Source organism: Hippocampus comes, unplaced genomic scaffold, assembly GCF_001891065.2.
Source record: "Hippocampus comes isolate QL1 unplaced genomic scaffold, H_comes_QL1_v1.1 scaffold125, whole genome shotgun sequence".
NCBI lineage: Eukaryota > Metazoa > Chordata > Actinopteri > Syngnathiformes > Syngnathidae > Hippocampus > Hippocampus comes.
In genome coordinates, this window is record NW_017805453.1 from 148511 (window position 1) to 172441 (window position 23931).

Sequence of the window (23931 nt, forward strand, 5' to 3'; positions counted from 1 at the left end):
GATGCACAATCAATGAGAGTTGTGCATCATGTAAAAAATAAAGAATAAAAATGATCGTCATTTAATTTTTAACTGCGTTTAATTTTTTTTTTGCCCTCTTTAGTTCACATTCTCTCTCAGAAGTGGTTTTTGCCTGGCGTTTTGTAAAGAACTGATCCAAGGACGTTTGCTTTTGTAGGCTTTTAACAATCCTTCGAAAATGTCCAAGGCAAAAATCAGGATAGTGAGCGATCGCCCGACTGGTGAACAATTTTTCTATGTGATTCACATTTACGTAAAACTGTCGGAACGCCTCACGGCCCGAGGGGGGAAGGATGAGGACGCAGAATAGACACATAAAAAAAAAAAAAAAAGTGCGTTTCCATACCTCTTTGTCCTGTTGCAAGCCACTAGTCTCTTCTTTTAGACTCTCCATCACCTCCTTGAGTTTCTCCTCCTCCTTCCCTTTCTGCTTCTCCAGCTCTTCCTTGCGAGCGGTGGCCTCTGAGATGGCCTTTTCGCTGTTTGTGGGTACACTGCGCACCTCTTCCAGCTAAAAGGGGCCAATCACAACTAAAATTCATCTTCTAATGATAGGAGAGAACAAAATAACAGTAATAATAAATTTTAAAAAATAAAATAAAAATAAGAGAGGTAGATAGATCAAGTGCTCTGCGCTTGTTCTGAACGCACGAGCCCTGATCATGCGTGGCACTGCGAGTGGGGTATTATGTGCAGGGGGTTAAGAGCGGGTGAAATGTGAACGTGGCTGTCGGGAGTGTAACACAAGCCAGGCCATAGTTGACTTGCGTGGATCAGAACACTACTCCCTTGAGAGGGGGTCTGCCTGCCCTTACCCCTCAAAAATCAACACATCTCCACAGCAGCGCCACTATATGTACAGTACATATGCATACAATGTGACACTTATCTGAACCGTTTGTTAGTCCGTGTTCAAGTAAGTGTGTGTTTGTGTGCGTCTCTCCATGACGCTGGGGACAGGAATCCACTTGTCTGGCACTTCACAGCCCCCTAGTGGATGCTTATGATGAGCTCTTTTCTTGCTGCCTTGAAAATATGATTTACAGCATTCAACGATTTTACGTTGTTTTTACAAGAACTCTGCGGTTTTCCAACTAAGAAAAAAATATGACGATTTAAAGCACGGTCTCAGCATATAGATGTTGCATTTTTATGGACTGGAGCTTTAACAGGAGCCATAAAGCAATTAGTTTACACCAGGGAGCCTTATTTTTTTTATATCACTGTACAGTGGACATAAACCACGACTCTGCATTTTTAGAGAATTGACCTTTTTTCTTTTTAATATGTTACGCTCTACCAAACAAATTCCACATTTATCAAATCATTAATTTGCCAAAAAGAAAGGGCGTTTGTAAAGAAGATACCAAGACATAAAATTATAGTTCCAGTGTGTATTTTTCTCTTAGTAGTGTGTATTTAATTTGAAAACATTACAAAAATTAGAATAATTTGTGTTCCTGCGAACAGGAAATTGTCTGAGTGCCTTTTGTGCTTGCTGGCCAGAAGGCAAAACAAAAAAATAGAACACAATACCGCTGCCTGACTCATAGTGCAAATCTGTGTCTTTTGTCGGTTTCTACAGTAAACACAAAAGTTGCTCACTTGCAGTGGATCAGAATACTCACAGTGAAATAGACCAATAAGACACCAGCTCCAGTGAATCAATCAAGAACTGAATGAAAAACATTTAAAAAGGTGGACACACCTTTTCTTGATCTTTCTCCAGCTGTTTCTGTAACTTCTTGCTCTTGCTTTTCGAGTGTTTGATCTTCTCGCGCACTTCAACGTCCTGCAAGTCTAGCTGGGTGAACATCTCCTTCTGAGTCTCAATGTACTTGTTGAGCTTGTTCTGTTTCCTGGTGGAGGAAAATTGTTAAACAGGGCAAAAAGACCAGTATCCGCCCCCACCCCACTTTCCAAAAATACAATTTTAGAGGAAATGGTCAAAAGAAGCACTCTCATGGATCGCGGTAATGCCATAAATATTTACAAATTTTATTAAGTTTTAAATTTTATGAAGTACCGGTAGATCAAATTCTACAGAAATGGAACTGTGATTTTGAGTTTTTCCCTACAAGAACAAGCATGGACAACAAGCCTAAAATTAGACAGAGAGGGGAAAATAATAATTTAAAAAAAAAAAAAAAAAACAGTTGAAAGAGCAACAAAGACGCAAACGATCTTACTTCTCCACATTTTTGAGCTCCTGATTCATTTTCTCCATCTCTTGTGATATCTTAGCGGTTTTCTCTGAGAGTTCTTTGGTGTCCTCTAAGATGTTGTTCTTTTCCTGCTCTTTATCCGCCACACGCTTTTGCAGATCATGACTAAGAAACAGGAACGGATAACAAGGGGACAAAGTAGCATTGAGAAGTTACACCCGATGAGCAGATATTTAAATTTTGCATTTACTGGCTCACATTGGATTTGTTTGACTTTGCACAGAAGACAAACACGAAAAGTGCTGGTGTACTTACACATAATATTGGCAGAGGCGACTCTTATGTTTGAAGATGTCATTTTCCAAAGTGAGAAACTCCACAGCTTTGTTCTTTTCTTTCTCAAGAGCATTCTTTTCCTTCTCCACGAGCTTGACTCGGTTGAGCTTGGGAAGTGTACATCAACCACTTAATATCAAGCCACAGATCACGTGCATGCGCAGCATATTTCCAAATAATACAGTGGAAATGACAGAGTTCGACACAATCCATTGTGTGTGAGACAGTGTTCTAAATTCAACATTTCGCCCCACAGGAAATACTGTGACATGAAGTAATTCAAACTCAAAGTGTCACCTTAATGAAATTATGTTAATCGAACAGGCATTTTCAATACCCCCCCCTTTTTTTTAACTTGCACTGCTCTATAAAAAGGTAACTTTCTTTCTTAAATTATTTAATTTGTTTATGCTACTGAAATGTAAATTATTGTATTGCTCATGTTTGTCCTGAGCAGCCGGACCCATTCCTGTCAAACGAAGTTGCATTTCTGGTTCTATGGTGATCATAACACTTGTACTCTCTCTCCCTTTCTCTTTCTCTCTCTTTCTCTCTCTCTCTCCTGGTGTGCCCCATAGTGCCCCATAATTTTTTTCCCCCCTTTTTGCTCAAATCCAAACTTTTTAACTTTTGGGGCAGTTAATTTTGGAGGCTCTGCTGTATTTTACATCATGTCATATTCTGGCAAAACAAGGAATCAAAAAAATAGACAAAAAAAATCCGAACATGAAAAACAATCACAGCTCATCTATCAACACGACACACACACGCACACGCACACACACACACCTCAATGTTAAACTCGTAAAACCCGGGACACGGAAAGAACGAATGTGGACAAATCACCTTCTCCCCTCTCTGTTCATTAAGCAGTTCAATTCTGCGGGCCAGAGTTTGGATGGGCTCTTTGAGGCGACAGGAGCCGATAATGTCCTCCAGGTACTCCAGCATTCCCTCATCATGCTCCGTCTGACCTTTGGGCTTCATCATGGCAATTTGCTCCACCTCACCCTGAGCCCCAGCAATGAAAACACATATCTGAGAAGATGACTCCAGTCGAAAATAATCACTAATACAATTAAGTAAAATAGAAATAAGTAGAATTCTTGTCGGAAATAATTTGTTACTTAGTCACACACAAAATGCTGATTTATACAATCATGCATCGGGGACAAAATGCCCCCCCCCCCGTGCCCCATTTAGTGACAATAAGAACAATTCATTATGGTACACTTGACTAAATGAATTCTTGAATCACTATTATTATTATTTACAAGGAACAAACACAAATATCTTTACAAAATGCTTGATGTGAAACAAAGGTCTTATCTAACCATGTGTAAATTAATTCTAGCCTCTTCAAGGTCTCAGAACTGTGTCGTGGACATTTTTGTAGTCTAAGACGATGTCTGATTACAAGTTAAATTGTATCCATTTGATAAAAGACAGCCTTGGGTAAGATACTTTTCCAGCTAAACACACATTCAATCTAGATACGAAAAACCCAATGGCTCTCTTTGTATGTAAAGGGCAGGGGGGAGGGCAGCTCACATCTTACTTTTATGTGTAAAAATAAAAGACTATCCAGCAGAAGACAAAAATCCCCCATGTCACCCTGCTCTAACCAGAGCACTAAAGAGACAGCTTCTCCCTAGCAAGAGGCCTGGAAAAGTGACCTTGGAGAACAAGCCTAATCCTCTTCCCATAGACATGCAGCCATGTCACAAAAAAAAGAACTGAAAATCTAACACCCAAGGACAGCAAGAGTCATCATGGACACACACACACACACACACACACACACACACACACACACACACACACACACACACACACACACACACACACACACACACACACAGGGAAGCAAGACACTTGTAAGCAACCAGCAAACCACAAAAGGCACAATGAAGGGTAAACAAAAAAAAAGTGAGTGTTCACCGTAAACTAGTGCACCGTGTAAAACAATTAGAATTCCAGTGACAAAACATTGAAATCGGCCATTTGGTGTTACTCTGACACCAGCCATCACCCCATGAGCCTTGAGTTAATCAGTAATAATGCTCGGGACACACGTGTAACACAATCACAGCAACAAAAGTGTGACCGGGAAACTGCTTCAAACTCAGTTCAACTATGCAAGATTATTATTATTTTTTTTTTTAAATAAAATACATTAAAAAAAAAGACAAGACATACAGTCCATGTAATTACATTGACAGAAATTCAAGTGAAAAAAATTAGACAGTGATGATTGAGGGTGTTTGATCTAGCCACACTGAAGCAGCACTGCTAATACTGGGGTTCGTCTATCACGCCAATATTTACGTGCTGCTAAAGTGTGACTGATACAGGACGAGAAATCTGACTTGACCTTGTAATTAATTCATCCAAATTCCTCCCACGGAACAAAAACAAAAAGGGTTGATAAAATCCTTGTATGGCTTTTCAAAAAAATGCATTTCCTCAAAATTCTAAAGCAGCAAATAATGGTTTGCACTTTATGTACATTGTATCAAACCATGATGCGCTGCTATAGCACTCTAAGGGGTATTGGAGGGCACCTTCTTTGTGATAGCAACAGGTCCATTCCAAAGACAAAAACAGCAGGGAAACATTTGACTGCTTTACAAGTAAAAAAATCTAACAGAATGTAATGTCACAGCCAGGTTAAAAAAAAAAGAAAAAAGAAAAAAAAAAGTCAGGGTTACTACAGGAAAATAAATGTTATGTTACCTGGAGGATGAGAAATCTATTGTGGTCCAAGTCGATGCCGTGGCTTCGAAGCAAAATGCCCACTTCTTTGAATGTGGCCTTTTTGCCATTGATATAGTAGGCTGAAGAATTGTCTTTGTGGGCGCTCCTGGAAACATAGAACTTGCTGTTGGGGATGACATCGTAGTCATCTCCTTCCTGACTCAGAGAGGGAGGGGGGAGGGGCAGAAGACACGCAGCAGTTTAGGGCACAACAGCTCAGGAGAGAATCAGACAGCTTCCACACATCAAAACTCATTCTTGAAAGTGACAAATTCAGAAAAGGTTTAAATCTATCCGCTTACCCTGAGGACAACTGACAAAAGGGTGTGTGCACAATGCTCACATTAGAGCTAAAGCAGCTAAAGTGTAAAATTCATTGAAAAATCACTAATACAACATATGCTATAAAGTATATCTAGGACAATACAAAAACTGTTGGAATGGTGATTATTTTCTTTCGTTTTACTTCAAACTTCCACTTTAGAGCCAAGAGAGTTGTGTCCAACACGTTTTCAAGAAAAAGCAAACTCAAAGAGGAAGTGATCGGGTGAGAAGTTTAAAGCATTAAGCCATAACACAATCACTTACATTGTAAGTTAATGTTATTTCACTTTATTTTGAGAAAACAGAAAATTGAAATGTGTTCCACGAAAAAGAAAAAAAGAAAAAAAATACACACCTCTACAGGAGACTATTACACCAAATTAAACAAACATCAGCTAATTCTTGAAATTACTTTCCATTTTTAAGGCTTGTGAAATGTAATTAATTTTTAATTGAAAAAAATAAATACATTAAATAATAGGAAGGCTAAAGCACCGTATGAATGGTGTGTGACTGTGTGTGGGTGTAAAATGTCACTTGCCTGATTGATATGTGTCCATGTTCAGTCATTTGTGTATCAAGACTTTGGCAATATGAATTTAAAGAAACTGACTCTAAGAAATTGCTATCAGTGGAAAATATTTAAAACCAATTTATCCCCCGTGGGCACCATATTATAGAATTTTGGCAAGGATATTGAGTGTATGAGTGCATGAGTGTATTGTGAGAGCAGCATAGGGATATCTGTATATAGTTATGTACCTTATCAATAATCGTTTGAAAATGCACCTCCACAGTACAGCTTTGGACATCTTTGTGCTGATCAGAACTGTGGATTAGTACCGACAGCTTTTTCGATCGGATCTTTTGAGCTCTGTATCCAAACACAAATAGCATGGAGTCGATCACATTGGACTTGCCACTTCCATTCGGACCAATGATGCAGGAAAACCGCTGCGGGACAGGAAAGGGTTAAAAATAAATGTAGAAATATGAATCACATAAAACATAAGGCACTGTAAATGTCAAAACAGATTATTGTTTGACATTTGCACAATCCACACCACCTGATGGCCAGGAGAGTGTATTTTGTGTGTGTGTGTGTGTGTGTGTGTGTGTGTGTGTGTGTGTGTGTGTGTGTAGTCAAGTTATTTCCCCCCCTTTGGTACATTTGTAAAATCAGCTAAAAACATGGAAAAAAACAATTTGCAAAAATTCGGACAAGTGAGAATTACTTCAGAGATGCGCAAACCAATTTAAAAATGCACATTTGTCACCTTTCCCGGTTTAAATAAATGTTTTAAGAAATTGCACAGCAAAAATGATGATGAAGACATTATGTCTAACTTTTCTGAGTCTACCATTACAAACAAGAACATTTGCATTACAAAAGACACTCACCGTGACTCCAAATGTAAAAAAAAAAAAAAAAAAAAAACAGCATCTTATGCAGGGCTCAGTTAGAAGTGTGCTTGTGTGTTTTTCTGGGTCGTACCTTGTGAAAGGGCCCTAGAATCTGCTCGCCTGCATACGACTTGAAGTTGCGATTGACTAAATGCGTTATCATGAGGCGGGGAGCGCCAGGCTCATTGGTCATGGCTGGGGGCGGGGGTGGAGGGGTGCTACCGAGAATCTCCTCCAAAGGGCGGCTATCAACCGCCTCGGCAGCCTCCCCGACAGGCGGATCTGTGGCACAGGCAAAAAAAAAAAAAAAAAAAAAAAAAAAACGTTTATTCCCTCTGCAACTCTGTGCGCGAAGGAGCGCTTTCAGGTGGGGGAGGGGTGGCGGCGCCCCCCCCCCCAAAAAACAACACACACAAACAAGTTATAGAAACTACAAGGCTCTTAGATTTGTTTCTTTTTACTTGTTCGTGACAGAGTGGCTAAAATTGTGGGAGGCGGGGGCGGTTTGGGGGGCAAACTCTTGTTTTGTTTCCAACACAGAAAAGCCCCCCCCAACGACCTGCCCCAAAAAAAGCTACTAGTGTCGCATCCACAGAAACTACAATCATACATTATTAACAGAATAACAAATATACGCCCGTCATGTTATCTACTCCCAAGTCAGAAGAATGTGAACAAATTTATCAGTCAACCTGGAACACTCGACGCCTCAAAGAAACATTTATTGATTATCGGCGCATAAAAACGGACAAAAGCAGCCATTCCAATAACTAACGGTTGGGAATAGAAAAAAATATAACACTGACGCTCCACAATAAGGCCACAAACGCCACTGGGTGAACACAACTTGTTTTGGGATTGAGACACGCATACGCATAAGGAGAAAAAGCAAGCCTTTGTTACTTGCCAGTTGTCGGCGGCGGTGCTTCCTCCTCTCCCTGGCCATTGGAGCGGCTTCCTCGGGGGGGTTCGTCCAGCTCGTCCTCGGAGGCATCCCGAGGCTGCGACCCCTTTCCTCCTGCTGACTTGGAGGCGGCGGCCGCGGTGGAGCTCTTTGCACTTTTAAATGGCATGATTTGAAGTCTGAAGGAGGGGGTGTAGGGGTGGAATGGGGGTGGGGGGTCACTGGTTAAAAAAAAAAAAAAAAAAGGAAAAGCGGCATATCGGTGAGTGGGGTCGGAGCCTGTCAATCTCCCTCATTTTTTCCTCCAAGTCCCATGATGGCCAACATTCACTTGGGACATTTTGTCCAACCTTTTCGTAAAAGTAGACGAATGGGATAACTATTTTATAAATTCGCCATTCCAACAATTTTAATTGCCTGCTCTTGTGGTGTAACAGTAACAACTAAAGTGAATACTCGACCCACATTTTCTTATGAAAATAGCAGTATTACTGCAAGTATGTATTAGCTGACGATTACTTTTAGAAGCTGTTCTTTTTTTGAACACACAAAAAGTGGCAAAACTCTCGAAACTTTATTCACGTGGAGACGACTCACTCACTAGTCTGTACAATCCAAACTTTAACAAACAACAACTTTACAATTCTCTTAAATTACACGCTATATGTTTAGATAAGCAACCCCAGTTACAAAGATTTGAGCCCATCTGGAAAATACAAACTAGTCGGGAATCTGCGGATGCGTTTTTGCCACGTAAGTACTTTATTTTCAGGTCGCTACAGTTACCGTTTAGTGCCTCGGCGAATGTAAAGTTAGCTATGCGGCTAAGTGAGCAAACAAACGACGTGGAAAGATCGGTGGCGAAGTAGTGTTATTTTAAAACTGTTTGCGTTGTGTAAATTACAAGCCGACTGAAAAGTTAAATTTCGACTAGAATTGTTCTTTTCACTAACCGAGCCAAAGTATCTCGTTTTTAAGCGTACACAAGCATTCGCTATACTGGAAACCACCGTGTTGCTTTTAAGATGATGAGTTTGTAAACGTAAAATAAAATGTTATGTGGGCATTATAGCGTCGGGCTCAAAAACAGTCTCGGTTAATTTTACGCATTTGCGCTTTCGATTATAGTTTGTAAATGTGTTGTCGGGTGAACAAAAATCTGATTTTGAATTGACGCATTTCAGTAAATAGACAGAACCCGGCCACCAAGTTATTTTTCGCGGGCTTCTTCGTATACCTTTCGCAAAATCTTTATCAAAAGTCGTTTCCCCAGTATAAATGCCACTTGGGAAAAATAGCGGCGAACCAAAAAATGGTGAAAAATAATCCAGAAAATTCAGATCGGTGACATGTCGAGCGGCTCCTCGATTTGGAGAAGTGCAAGTTGTAAATGGCGCCTAAACTGAGCTGTCGAACCACATTCGTTATATACTGACGCAAGGCACCATGGACCGTTCAAAGGGCAAAGGGAAAAAAATTCAAAAAAGGGGACGAAGCCAACTCATCCTTGCGCTCCCTCCGCAAACCAAAAGCATTGGTTCAGAAAGCTCGAAACGCCGCTGCAGTTTAAACTTACAACTTGATATTGATGTTCATTTTTTTCCACATGTTGTTGTCTTATTGAAAACTTGGATCTTGCATCGTTTACGTTGAAATGTTCGCTTGTTTATGTGAGCCAAAAGTTAATACCCCAGTCGTCTCTACACCCCATATACTTATGTTTTATTATTTTACGTGCGTTTTTTACGCGTGTATTCAACTCTAATTTAAATGCAGATATTTTAGATAAATAGTATATGTGTCACTTTTTCGAAATGTCCGTTGTCAAGGAAGTCATTTTGAACTCTCGCGAGATTTCAGACCGTGAAACTGAGCCAGATGAATGGCTGCCGACCAAGACGATTGCAAATTGAGTCAGAAAGCTCGACCTCTTCACTGTACAACTTTTTTTCTGGACTACTTGTGACTCGGGGATCGACTGCTGTCTTCGGTGACATTTTTTTAATGATGGAACGATGGCCATTTTAAACGGAAGACCGCGCCAACGTTAGTATAACGTCACAGCCGAGGCTTCACCAACATAAGAGGATTTGGTATTCGCAACAGAGTCAGGTAACATAGCAACTACGCCGGTGTCGTCCACTGTCAACACCGCAATTGCGCGGCAGCAACTACCTCACCCCTTTTCTTTCCTACATGTTCTTGTGATAAATGGATAATCGTGTGCTAATGTGTGATCGTGCCGTGACAGTTAGCATGCTGTCTTTACATGTTTTCTTCCTTGACTAGTTTCACGGGGAATAACGACACAGACGTCTACAATGCGATTGAAAACATCGCTACTGAAGGAACCTAAACATATCCTTTTTCTGATTATGCTTAAACAACGCCAAAATGGGTCCTAGTGCATCCGTGACTACTTAATTTGATTCCGAACATGAATTATATGCTCTACTAATGTGATTTGACAATTTTCCTTAATCGTATCTTACATAAAGAATTAGTAAGCTGCGTTGGCTGGACCACGGCCGATGAGTTGTACTCTTGCAGTGAAGACCACCAGATCCTCAGGTGGAACCTTCTGACCAGCGAGACCAGTCTGGTGGTCATATTGCCAGAGGACTTCTACCCCATTGACCTGCACTGGTTTCCCAAGACGGTTGGGGGCAAGAAGCAAACGCCGGCTGAGATTTTTGTTCTGACCAGCACTGATGGCAAGTCTTTTTTTTTTTCCCAGCCATTCATCTTTTTGTGGGAGCCTGCAGTATTCGGAGAAAAGCCATATAAGCACTGTGAGAAGTTGCAAATCTTGCAACAGAAATTTGGAACTGAGATTTGGACCCTGAACCTCAGAACTGGAAGGGAGACTTGCTAAACAACATGATGCCAATTCATATTTTGCCTCATTTATTTAAGTTACACATGTTAACTGATAAACATTTTGAGAAAGTGTTTTCTGATTTGCCTCAAGTGTTTTTCCATTTGTTTCTGAATTTTTGCCATCCCTGATCAAAATATATAAGTGCAGTGTTCAACTGCATACTTGCATAATTGCATACATGATATAATTGCATACTTGCATCATGTAAATCAGCTTTGTTTAGTACAGTTCTGAGGTTCTCAAAACTCATTTGTATTCTTTGACATTTGACTCGGCATTAACAGTTGAGTTGAGCTTTTATAGCTCAGAACACAAATTGGTGTTTTAAATAGCTACCTGGCGGTGTTGCAAATCTACAAAAACACCAATGTAAAGCCATCAATTTTAAACAGCAGATAATATCCATCCATCCATCCATTTTCTGATCCGGGAGCAACTAATGTAATGTCATCAATTTTAAACTGCACAGCAGGTATAAATTACACCTACAAAGAGACTAAAATATGTGCTTGCTTGATGATTAACAATAAAATAGCTTCTAACATTCAATCCATCCAATAAAAATGTACTCAGGTTTAATGAAGCAAAAAGGTTGACCATCCATGCATTTTGTGTAGTGCCAGTCCTCATTTGTGAGCTGGAGCCCATTCCAGGAGACTTTGGGCCAAAGGAGTGGTACGCCCTTCAGTCGTAGCCTTGTCAGTATAACTGAGGGATGGGCAAATTAATTGCTGGAGGGGTCCATAATTTTGAATCAGTATTTCTGCGGGCAGGAACATAGGACCACACACTTCCTAACCAATTGTATGACAAAAATGACATTTTAAATATAGACAAAATACATGCACACGTGGAAATTGTGGAGTCTAAATATATTACATTTTTTCATAATACATTTGTCAATGCTTGTATAAAACATCCACGAACAACCGCAAAACAAAAGGTTTGAAGCAAACAACAAAATAACCAACATACTGTATTGTTTTGGGGGGTTTTCAGCGCAAAGGGCTGTCTTGCACAAAAGAAATTATCATTCAAGGACTGCACAAAACTGCTTAACAGTAAAACCAACATTCAGTGCAAGAACTCATTTTGTGCATTTTTTTTCACAAAAATTTCAGTGAGCTACTGAAAAATTTATATTATTGCGGTGCTCCGTTTGTACTGCATGTCATTCCAAATCTGCAAAATATTATTAGGTCTACTCACGTTGTAGTATCGGGCCGCAAAAGACCAGGTCTAAGTTCAACTCAGCCGTGTCTGCCATCAATTGGTGAATGATGATATTACAACTCAAGACTACAGTCAACTTTTTTAAAAAATATTTTTTCATATTTTTTTCCATTTTTGTCTTAGAAAACATGTTAAATGTTCACCAGCAATTTTGAAGGATATTTCAGTATAACATTTTTTTTTTGTTTGTTTGTTTTTTGAGGTGTTACTTAGAGTGTAGGCTGTCAGTTTCCCATCCCTGATCCCATGGCACGTATAAACTAACAACCATTTCTGCTCAGATTGCCACCTAAGGGCAAATTTAGAGTCTTGAATTAACCTCTGATGCAGGATCTTGGAATGTCAGAAGATCTGGAGAGAACCCACACGAGCACTGGGAAATGAGCAACTCCATCGAAGGGCCTGAGTCGAAATTCAAATCCCGAACACTTCGACTGTGAGAAAAGCTTGCTAATGTGGTCGATGTTTTTATTTTGCTCGCAGTGCTAATTCTGTGTCGAGCCATATTGTAAAATGACTTAACAAGCACTGCCTGTCGTCAGGCTGCATTAGAAACAAACACAGAATGTGGATGTACTATTATGTCAGGCAACATGTGGTCAGAATACTAATAACAGTGTCGGGTTGCATAAGCACACCCCCAAACTGAGGCAGCAATTTTCTCTGGCAGACCAGTGAGTCATGAAAACTCATTTTATCCTCGTATTTACTGTTGCAGCTTTCGATTTTCTTTCTGTCCTTGTTTCAGTATCACTTTTATTTTTTTTGAATTTGGATAAAATATCCAACAAGTTATCATTACACTGTTGAAATATCAAATAATGCATTTGCAGTTATTCTGAACTTTGCACATTTATTCTGAATTCTTTGGTAAATGGACATTTTTGTCCACAAAGTCTTGATGGCAGTAATTGAAGAGCAAAGTGTTTGTGTTTTTATAAAGCAGTGAAACTAAAATATTTCGCTTTCAAAAACAATTTAGCTATGATGCATCCCGAGATCAGGAAAATCAAAATAACGTGGACTGCTTTTTGTTATTTAAAAAAAAAAAAGAGTAACACAGTGCAGTTTTGTCCAAATTTAGAAATGAGTCTGGTGATGTGATTATTTTCAATTTAAGGCCATTGGAAATAATATAGAACTTAGAATTTATGAGCACACAATGCCACAAAGTATATTTTTGGTTCACGGCTTTCATCATGATTTCCATGCACCCACCAAAAAAAATCCCTTGTTCAACCAACTCTAATTCCACTCGTTTATGCTTTGAGTGTCACTTAGCCTCGAGAAAATAAAATCTTCCATGCTTCTGTTTTTGTTTGAAATATAAAACCACTCAGAAAAATAAAACTGAACTCATTTACTTGCTTGAGTCCCATTTCATTTCTTCATGCATCTCGATCTTGAGTTGGAATTGTGCGCACCCAACCTTAACGTTGGCCTTTCCCACTGTCTGTGCAGGGAAGTTCCACCTTGTGTCCAAGACGGGGCGCATTGAGAAGAGTGTTGAGGCTCACAAAGGAGCCGTTTTAGCAGGCAGGTGGAACCATGATGGGACTGCCCTCATCACAGGTAACAGATAAAACAGGATTAACAACTGATTTCCATCCAATCCTGTGTATTTCATCAACCTGGTATAATGTTAGAGTGGAATGTCGAAATATGTCATTCCTGTTTTTTCTAATGTTAACATCCGTTTAGCTGGAGAAGATGGGCAGATCAAGAACTGGTCCAAAAGTGGCATGCTGCGTTCGACACTAGCCACCCAAGGTAAAGATAGTGAATGCAGATTTGTCGAATTACCGTATTTTCCGCACTATAAGGCACACCTAAAATCATTAAATTTTCTCAAAAGCTGATAGTGCGCCTTATGATCCGATGCGCTTTATATATGGATCAATAATCTAATTTTGTTGATGTGGTACTTTAAATATTTTGTAAAGCGCTTTGTTATAACTGCCGTTCTTGTGAAAGCTCGATATAAATCAAGCTGTATTGTATTGTATTCCTTTAGCGTAGCTCCATCTAGTGGATGCATAACGTATCTGCAGCCACTATTGTAACCTCTATTCGTTGCGCCTTATAATGCGGTGCACCCTATATTTGAAAACAGTTTTAAAATAGGCCATTCATTGAAGGCGCGCCTTATACTCCAAAGCGCCTTATCGTGCGGAAAATATGGTAGTCATTTATTTGAAAGCGTTTGAAAAGTGATCATTTTAAAGACAATAATTATATCATGGCAGCAGGCTATTTTTGCAGGTTCTCGCACAGCTGCCTGCTGTTTGACTCGCCCCTCTGTCATTTTTAAGCAGTTTTTTGCCGTCAGCTTTTTAACCCAAACATATTATTTCTAAAAGGCAATCAGGGAGGAAATGGTTGGCCATTAATTGGCGCTCCTTGTTTATGCTCACGTTAGGCACGTGCGCACGTACATTTGGCCTTTTGCTCTTTCCTGTCGAACTCTAAAGGTTGAACTTTTATTTGTTTTGGTATGCTAGCCGGCAACTGATTTTTTATTTTTTTTTCCATGCTGTATTTCAAAATAATTATTCCCCATAGGCAACTATGTAAATCAATATAGTTTAAGTTCTAAAGTCAAACTCTTGGCATAAGAAAATCTTGATTTACTGTACAGGAAGCGTTTAAGTAGGGATGCACCAGTACGCTACCAGTATTGGTGCATCGCTACCAGTGTTTGTGCTAATACTATGTGTCTTCATTTGATAGCCTTTTGAACACCAGACTAATCTGTCCTCCCGGAGCTTGCGGTGTGCTGTTTGACAAATTGCAAACAGTCTTTCAAAAAGGGTCAACAAGCACTTCCTTCAAGCTGTTTATCGACACTTCCCAATTGACTTTTTCAGTAGAACATACACAAAATTGAGTATTGCTTCATCTTGCTCGCGCTAGCTTAATGCTAACACATAAGGGCAAATGCCTCCATGTTGTAGTCAAAAGATTTAAATACTGACTACTTGAAAGCAAACAACACATTACCATAATATGTAAAATCATCTTAATGTATATTTTAGAAAAATGTGATATAACATTGCTCACACAAATGGACAAGTTTTGACTGCAGCATTGCCGAAACGTTCTTTGTTTTTGTTTGTTTTTTCCATCAAATCTACATGTGTTATCCGCATGAGTGCACCACTTTGCCAATGTACATTCCGTTCTTATTATTGATGTAACGTTAGCCATATTGTTCTGAGTGGCCAAGGTCGAGACAAGTGAACCCCCTTCCTGTGTTGCGATAGCTTCCATTTCCTCTTCTCCGGTCATAGTCACACACCTGTAGTTCATGCTCACTGAGCTTAAGTCTCATAAGATTTCTTTTTGTGTGTCTTTTGAGACAGAGTTTAAAAAAAAAAAAAAAAAAAAGAAGAAGAATTTTCGACTCATGGTCAGATGTTGATTCGATCCTCCACTCCTGTATTCACTAATGCATCATAATGTTTCAAACCTTTGCTGGGATTTATTAAAAGCCTCACCTAGAGACTACCGATGAATGACATCCATCTATCTGGTTTTCATTACACTTGGCTCACTTGTTAACTGATCAGTTGGGCTTTTGGGCTTATTAATTATGTATAGTAGGAGGCCTTTTTTGGAAAATTGATGGCACACTCCTATTGAATAGCGGGCATTGTGGAAATCCTTGGCCAGGGGAAATGGCCAATTCAGATCCAGAATGTATATAGGAACTCCTCCCCCTCTGACCCCCCCTCCCCCCTTAAGGAGCTGTTTGAAGCATGAGCTGCTGGGTAGTGAGATGCTGAACAGAGCCACAGATGTGTTAAACACCTGGCTAGAGACGCACCGCTGCAGAGATGTGCCTTCGTCCACATGGCTCTTAGATCACTGCAGGTGTTGCTGCACTTCAGAGCCCCCAAAAGTATGCGCGCGCACACACACACACACACACACACACACACACACACACACACACACACACACACACACACACACTTGCGCAAGGAGCAAACTGTGGTACATTGTTGTATTTGTCCTGACCTTATTTTTCTCTCTGACAATACGTTTCAAACAAGCAGGAGTTAGTAGCTTGTTTCCACCCCCTCTTGTTCCTTTTTGTCAGGTTTAGATCATGTGATCGGTTTGCATTTGTGAGAAACCGCATGCACCTGGAGCAGGGTTAAATGTCAGCCCGCACTGCACACGTGCGTATCCACAACCCCAACTTGTAAACGAGCACACACACTCTTGCGCTTATTCTGCTGAGGTTAGGCAGCTTTGCACAGCTGTTGTGCCTTCTATATGCTGAATGATGAAGAGAAGCCTGACGGAAAGTGATGAATGGCTTCTGAGAAGTGTGCTCATCACTGTTGTGGCCCTAAGAGAGAGACATTTTCTTTTGTCAAATACAGCAGGAGAAATGTATGCATGCATACTGTAAATGCATGTGAATTTGCTCAGTCATGTGTGTTTCTTGGGTTGAAAATATGCAAAAAAGGTAATTTTCTGTGTTTCTTACAGGGTCTCCCGTGTATTCTGTGGTATGGGGCCCAGATTCCGAGAGGATCCTCTATACATCAGGTCGACACCTGGTCATAAAACCTCTGCAACCCAGCGCTAAAGTCATACAGGTACACAACCTTCAAATACAGTATCTATTTGATCAACATTGAAAAGGACTTCAGGACATTATAGAGAGATCGTGATACTTTTGAATTTGAATGTACAATTCGGAATTCAACAAACGTATAGGTGCCAACCGATGATATACAGTACTAATTACAGTATTTCAATTCCTTGCCAGTTGGAGATGATGTAACACCATAGCAACCACATATGCATACATACATACTTTATGCTTAGCACACAACTGGATGCTGCACTCTAGGGATTGAACGACTACAGATTTTTTTTTTTCGTAGTCAATGCCAATGTGATGATAGCCCAGTTGAAGTCAATTAATCGATGATGTCATTGATATTTTTTCATTGTACTACAGGAGTCCCCGACCTTTTTTGAGCCTCTTGAGCTGTTCCACAGAAAGACATTTCGATTGAGCGGCATAGGGGAAAAAAAAAGGCTTACAAATTCAACTCGCCATTCAGATGAATCGAGTTGTAGTACTTCAAAAAATTTAGCATTTTTCTGTGTCACTGTTTCTGTTTCACTTGTGCTCTTACTGTATTTATGAATAGACTTGCATAATCTGCAAGTGCCCGTACTACTGGGCTCCACGCATAGGCTGGCTGTATACACTGATTTAGGTGTTGTAAAGCAACACGTGTGTCATGATGTTGATGGGTGTTTGTATGTAATACAAATTTTAGGTCAAATAAAGCTCACATCGTGTGCCCGCGCATATTGGTCATACAATTTTGGAGTGACAGTTGGAGCTTCACTTTGTACCATTGCTCTAGTCCCTCATCGCTAGTTCCTCGGTCCTGCTACTGGTATAACATTTGAAACTGATGTTCTCGCCCATAACCGCCTAATTTTAATTTTCTCTGACATGTGTGGACCTTTGAAGACTGTCGGCTTGTTCGCCGGACATTTCACTGCTCCACTTTGTGTTATAATCTGGTCAAGGAAGCAGATGTGTGATTTGAAGTCCTTAAATTGGATGATGGAAAGATGCAATGCCAAAAACATGTGATTAGCAATTAGTTGACATCAAGCATTAAACGTCGGGTTGGAGTAGTGAAGTCGACTAATCGGTTAATATCCGCTACTGAATAATGTTTATAAGATGACTCAAATAAACCTTTACGTAAATTGCTACATTTTAGGGGTCAATATTTGTGCATCATTTAGCTCACCGTCATTTTAGTGCCGTGGCTCTGGTTTCACAGTTCTAGTGTTAGTGTTCTAGTGAGTCGGGGCAAATTGGGGTTGATTTGAACCCAACAGCAATAAATCCTTTCATATACCAGCCAGCTAATGAAAGGGTGTAATCCATCGTCAAGTCAAAAGGACCACCATCACATTCAGTATGATATTCACAACCTCATACAGTCACAAATAACATAGACAACCATGAATATTTATGTTGCTTCCCTCTTTTGAGCCGTTTAGACACATATGGAAGACATAGGGTGTGCAGCGAGAGAAGAAACATAACATCGAAACATCAAGATCATGTCAAGACTTACTCAACTGTTGCACATCGTAAAAAGAGAAAACCCTCATGCATTAGAGTATATAAAACATTTCCTTGTTTGCTCTTTACAAGCAGCGTGATGACAGTATTGCGGAGTAGTGATCTCTGTCTCTCTCTAGTGGAAGGCGCACGATGGGGTCATTCTGAAAGTGGACTGGAACTCAGTCAATGACCTCATACTGTCGGGAGGAGAGGACTGTAAATATAAGGTGAACACAGTGTGGGGCTTACTGGAGCTTTTCTTTTGTTGCTGTTGCACCATACAAATCCCTCTCGTCTCGTCAACAGGTGTGGGACAGCTTTGGCCGCTTGCTTTACTTCTCGCTGGCGTATGACTACCCAGTCACCTCTTTGTCCTGGGCTCCAGAGTTGTATTATTTCCGCCACACCTTAAATGAAACATCAAGATCATGTTGTCAGACATAAACCGGTCCGTGGGGCAAAAAAGGTTGGGGACCCCTGCATTAGAGTATATAAAACATTTCCTTGTTTGCTCTTTACAAGCAGCGTGATGACAGTATTGCGGAGTAGTGATCTCTGTCTCTCTCTAGTGGAAGGCGCACGATGGGGTCATTCTGAAAGTGGACTGGAACTCAGTCAATGACCTCATACTGTCGGGAGGAGAGGACTGTAAATATAAGGTGAACACAGTGTGGGGCTTACTGGAGCTTTTCTTTTGTTGCTGTTGCACCATACAAATCCCTCTCGTCTCGTCAACAGGTGTGGGACAGCTTTGGCCGCTTGCTTTACTTCTCGCTGGCGTATGACTACCCAGTCACCTCTTTGTCCTGGGCTCCAGATGGAGAAGTGTTTGCCGTGGGCTCCTTCAACACTCTGCGACTCTGTGACAAAACTGGGGTAAGACCACTTATTTTATACTCTCTATCATTCAGAAAATACTTTAATTACCACCCTTGGTGACTGTTAACCTCGCAGTGGTGCAGTCATAAACAGACAAAGGCGTCTTTTTTTTCACCAGAGAATGACATTTTTCTAGAAGCTGTAGAGTTTCGAAAGAATTATACCAATTTATAGACTTCCATGTACTGTCTTTTGGTATTGAAAGACCTTATAAATTGAATTCAGCCGTTTGTTCTAAATATACTATCCATGTTTGAAGATAATTGCTGAAAACAGGTGCAAGAACTGCAAACTACAGTGTGCATGAGTCACGCTTCCTTCATCATATATAAACCTGAGCACCGTAGTTCGTATCAGCGCTTATCCGGTGCAGTTTTGACATGCAGTTAGCTATCTGGAAATAGCAACACCTTGAAAATGCACCTTCCTTTCAGACAGTCCGCAAGCTTGGTAACTTTAGAGTGCGTCGATGTTTGCCTCGAGTGCACGGAGCCAGTGTGTGGACCGGGCTGGCATGGGCTTTGTTGTTGCGGCACGGAAATGCCTCACAATTACCTGATGGGATATATTCGAGCCGTCGGAGGGCTTAAACGTGTATATATTCACATCTCAAACATGTATTTATTTGTAAAAAAAAAAAAAAAAAAGAGAAAAAAGGAGAAGGATAAAATAAAAATGCTAGGTGAAGTATCCCTATTTACAAGTCGTAGTAGTGGTCTTTGACTGAAAATTGACAGCTGAATGGGGCATAGTTCTACAGATTCAGAGGGCACAGGATTTCAAAGCAGAGATGATGGTTTGATTTTTCCCAAGTGTGAAGCTTCATTTTATATATTTGATTTATTTTAATTATTATTATTAATTTTTTTTTCAAATTTGGCAGGGTTGTTAACAATGCTCTTCTTCTTGATGGTGTGTGAAATTTAGAAGACATTTTCACTTACAGGAGCTAACTAAAGCATCTGATGGCAAGTACTGCACACCATGTGCAGTACTTGCCATTTCTAACAGGGCTAAAGATCAAATCTATTTTCTTCAATATGGCATTTTCCCTCTTGAAATGACTCGCTTTTCCATTAATTCTATCGGTCAATTCATCCATTCATCCATTTTCAATACCCTTAATCCTGTTCAGCGTCACAGCGCAGGGACTGGGAGCCGATCCCAGATGACTGTGGACGAGGCAGAGTGTACACTCTGGACAATTGCAGTAAATGTTGAGTAAAATTCTAAATTCTCATGATAAAGGGCTCATTCTTTTAGACTCGAGACCATGCATAAACACTGACAATGTAATAGAGTTCTTTTTTGTATACCCCCCCCATCCATTCTCTTCTCATGTTTCAAAATAGCATTCCTGTTTGTCACCAGCATAAGTAATTTGCCCTAAAGTGCACACGATGTTTGCCACATTGCCTGTTATTGCAGTGTGCTGTGGTTTGCATTGTGTTACATTATAGAGGGCTTGTTGCTCTCATGTGCAATGTTCCTCTCGACAGAGGCTGTATGCCCTGTGCTCTCATTACCTGGCGCTCATGCTAACTGGAAATAAAGCAATAGGCGAAATGAAAAGCACAACGACTGATAATCCTTTTTATTTTTGTTGAGCATTTTGGCCGGCAACTGCATTGCATGCGCCGCCCTCGCGGCACATGTTGGCCTTCTTTGAGTTTACACGTACTAGATGTCAAGACAGTGTGCTGCATTGGACGTGCTGTCATGAAAACAAACAGAACGACCTGTGTTCTGGTGCGTAGATCACATGGCATTTCATTCTCCATTTTGACTTAATAAGGATCAAATGGTAACTTTGCCTCCGGTGCTAAAAAAAAAAAAAAAAAAAAAAAAGGCTAGAGAATATCCGAGCCAACAAATATATATTCTCTCAAAAGATAAGGTGTTTCGGAGAGGTTATGATAACACCACTCATAGAATGAAAATATATGAAAGGGGTTTGGGGAAGTGTCTTATACTTTTAATGTTACTTTTTGGTCCTTTGAAAATAAATACATATATAAATAAGGGGGGGGGGGGTGCTTAATTACAGTTGGTTGTGAAAAAACCTCCAGATTATTGCACTGATCTGATGAAATTCAAGGAAAGCCATCTTGTATGAATTTGTTTTGGTGTAAACCAAAATATCAAAAGAGTGTACCGTTTCAATGATAAACGGGTAACAGTGAATACAATTTATGGCGTTATTTTTTCCAATGATCCACTCACCTAAGCCCCTTATTAATTATGGCTGTTGATGTAATTAATCAGTCCCAATTTTCAAACGGCAGCGCCGCTTGCCTTACTATGTTGTGTCTTGCTTGAGGCAGTCCGAGGATGAAGATGAGGACGAGGAGGAGGATTATGACTCTGCCCCGCTTGAACTGGAGGAAGGGCACGCTTGCCTTCCCCTGCCTAAAGCTCCTCCGAGACATTGTGTACTGTAGCGTGGCGTGGGAGGCTTGCAGAAAAAGGAGTGGGAATTAAAAAAAAAAAAAAAAATAGTAGGTCTCTCCATCATGGTGCTGTACAGTGTGAATGTAGTCACAATAATTGTGGGTGCAAGTTTAACCCAAACACGGACACTAAAGATGTGCTGTACCTGTCCGGGTGCCGTGCCTTGATAGTGCAGTAAGGGAGTAGGGGTTAAGCAGCTGCTAAACTTTTTTTTTTAACTTACTAGCATGACTAATGGGAAGGAATTTCATTCTGTATCTGATACAATGAAACCTTGCACTTTAACTACGACTGCTGGCTCAGCAGGATTGCCACTGCATATTTAACCCCTTCACCTCCTGTCCAGCTCCACTTTTCTCTTACCCTAAATGCTCAGTTCTGCTCCCCTTACTCCCCCTCTTTATTATCACATTGGCGTAGCAGGGCAGGGGATGAACACACATCCAGAGACCAAGTTTATATTGAGGTAAAAGCAAACGCAAGGCGCCTAGCAGATTTAGTTGTCCCCCCCAAAGTTGTGGTTACCAGTAAATGCACGATTGTTGTGATATATTTGTTGGCTTCATTTGGGATTTGGTTGAGGTTTTGGGCATGCGAAGTTTATTTCCCTTCACGGGAGGTTTAACAAGACACGATACAAAAGGGTCCACTGTCCCTTTTTTTTTTTTTTTTTTTTTAAACAAGATTGGGGAGAAACAATAAGTCAGTGTCTGTGTGTCTGCCATAGTATATGCATGTGCCCGCATGCCTGGCTGCGTGCGTGCGCAGCCGCTGCTGCCGTGCAAATGTGCCTGCGAGACAGCAGTCTATTTACGAGGCGCTGCAGCTGGTGTCTAGCGTCTGGACCCTGTCACGATCTCTGACACTGCCACTGGCTAACAAGTAGGAGTCATTGTGCCAGGCGATCTCCTACTTGCATCCCTACCCCCAACCCCTTCCCGATACTCTCTCCACCCCTTTTCCCTCTTCCCTCCACGCACTAGTTCTCTCCTCCCCCCCCACCTCTCTATTTCTGATTCGTTTATGTTGCGCCATTTTTCTAGAGCACTGTTATGATTGGTGATTTCTTTGTTTTAGTTTTTTTTTTCTAGAGGTGGCGAAGGCTTAACAGAAGTTGACAACGTGAGAAACTTGATTCATTTTCGGAAAGAAATTGCTGTACCCCCAAAAACCATTCCACAGTATATAGCATAGATGTAATCGACGAAACATGAAATAACAGAACATATTAACCTCCATTACAGTCATTAACAATAAATTGAATAGTTACCGGTAATATGTTTAGAAAGTCATTAAGGACCGATATTGAAGGTGTAATTATGTTGATCATGCGCTTCATTAAGAAATGTAGAAATAAGTTTACTGTAAAATGTCAGAACGGACAATATTCTCCCTTCACTGAAATGCCTTTCACACTGCTTTCCAAAAAGAATTTGAGGCATCAAAGCTTAACTGGAGAGCTGGCATTCTTTGCACACAGAATTTGATAATACAGGACATTGCACTTTCACACAGCCATTGCGATGACTAATGTGTGGGGACGTATGCGTCAAAGTCTGAAACTGCGAAAATTACATGCAACATGAAAAACCATGGTCACTCTATGGTCACCACTCTGGCCACCTCACACCTAGGGGAAATTGTATTCTTTCCTGCCATTTTCACACGGATGCAGGATCCTTAGATCCCTTGGCCCTGCGCCACCGTTCATTTGGATTCATTACATAAAATGACAATTAAACTGAACTCTTATGTAATCTGTCTTTAGATAAGAATGTTTGATTCTTACGATGTACATCAACCAAAATCAATACTTTGACACTGTAGCAAGCAACCCACATGGCTGAGAAGTCATTGTTTATCATACCATCCACAGTCATGGCTTCATGAGATGAATTGCTCACATATCCAGAACCGTGTTCAAGTCAAACCCATGAAGACATTGTTGTGTTGTAGTGATTTTGGGATATCAATGAATGAATGGGCTATCAATTGCAGTATACAAAACGGTTATCTGCGCCGATTGGCTTTCAGCTAGCAAAAGCAACTCAGTGCATAATATAAAAGTACACTAGGAGGTAGTAGTACACAAAAGCAAAGCAACAGCAAATGAAATGGCACTATCTAGTAAATGAAGATCAGCAAAATGTTGCTTTTTTATGGTATAACTCTTGTCCAATCCATTTTGTTACATACTTTTCCTCAGATCAGTTAAATTTTTTTTTAAATCATTTACAGCCACTCTGTATGGACTCTGTGGAGAATGATTTACAACACTCTCCTCCCAAATTGCCCTCTTTGACTGCGACATACAAACCCACCCTCCTTCCCCAGGAGGGGATTGCCTCTTTCAGGATGAATGGGAGTCCCTTAATGTTCCCCCCCGCCCGACTCGTGTCAGGGTGTGTTGGTCTAGCTCACGCTTATCACCGCTCCCTGCTGCTTTTGCTTTTGGCCT

General features: G+C 40.5%; 2 protein-coding genes across 3 annotated transcripts in view; one reads left to right on the forward strand and one right to left on the reverse strand.

Annotated features, from left to right (window-relative positions):
• smc4 (structural maintenance of chromosomes 4) overlaps window positions 1-9289 on the reverse strand; it is a 19978-nt gene extending 10689 nt beyond the window's left edge. Inside the window, exons 1-10 of one of the 2 annotated variants that reach the window (XM_019874246.1) lie at window positions 9149-9289; window positions 7917-8132; window positions 7099-7303; window positions 6366-6557; window positions 5259-5435; window positions 3369-3533; window positions 2502-2629; window positions 2211-2351; window positions 1730-1880; window positions 368-532 (exon numbers count right to left, since the gene is read on the reverse strand). In XM_019874246.1, the coding sequence (XP_019729805.1) occupies window positions 368-532; window positions 1730-1880; window positions 2211-2351; window positions 2502-2629; window positions 3369-3533; window positions 5259-5435; window positions 6366-6557; window positions 7099-7303; window positions 7917-8080 (1488 nt within the window). In that variant the 5' untranslated portion in view covers window positions 8081-8132; window positions 9149-9289. Of the gene's footprint in view, window positions 1-367; window positions 533-1729; window positions 1881-2210; window positions 2352-2501; window positions 2630-3368; window positions 3534-5258; window positions 5436-6365; window positions 6558-7098; window positions 7304-7914; window positions 8133-9148 lie in introns of those variants that run through there. The other variant, XM_019874247.1, reaches the window with a different exon arrangement.
• A 141-nt stretch (window positions 9290-9430) lies between these two features.
• The window catches only part of ift80 (intraflagellar transport 80 homolog (Chlamydomonas)), a 39285-nt gene continuing 24784 nt past the window's right edge, over window positions 9431-23931 (forward strand). The window contains exons 1-8 of the mRNA XM_019874258.1: window positions 9431-10023; window positions 10201-10269; window positions 10404-10625; window positions 13487-13597; window positions 13727-13795; window positions 16526-16635; window positions 18281-18370; window positions 18882-19019. Of these exons, the coding sequence (XP_019729817.1) occupies window positions 10233-10269; window positions 10404-10625; window positions 13487-13597; window positions 13727-13795; window positions 16526-16635; window positions 18281-18370; window positions 18882-19019 (777 nt within the window). The 5' untranslated portion in view covers window positions 9431-10023; window positions 10201-10232. The remainder of the gene's footprint in view (window positions 10024-10200; window positions 10270-10403; window positions 10626-13486; window positions 13598-13726; window positions 13796-16525; window positions 16636-18280; window positions 18371-18881; window positions 19020-23931) is intronic.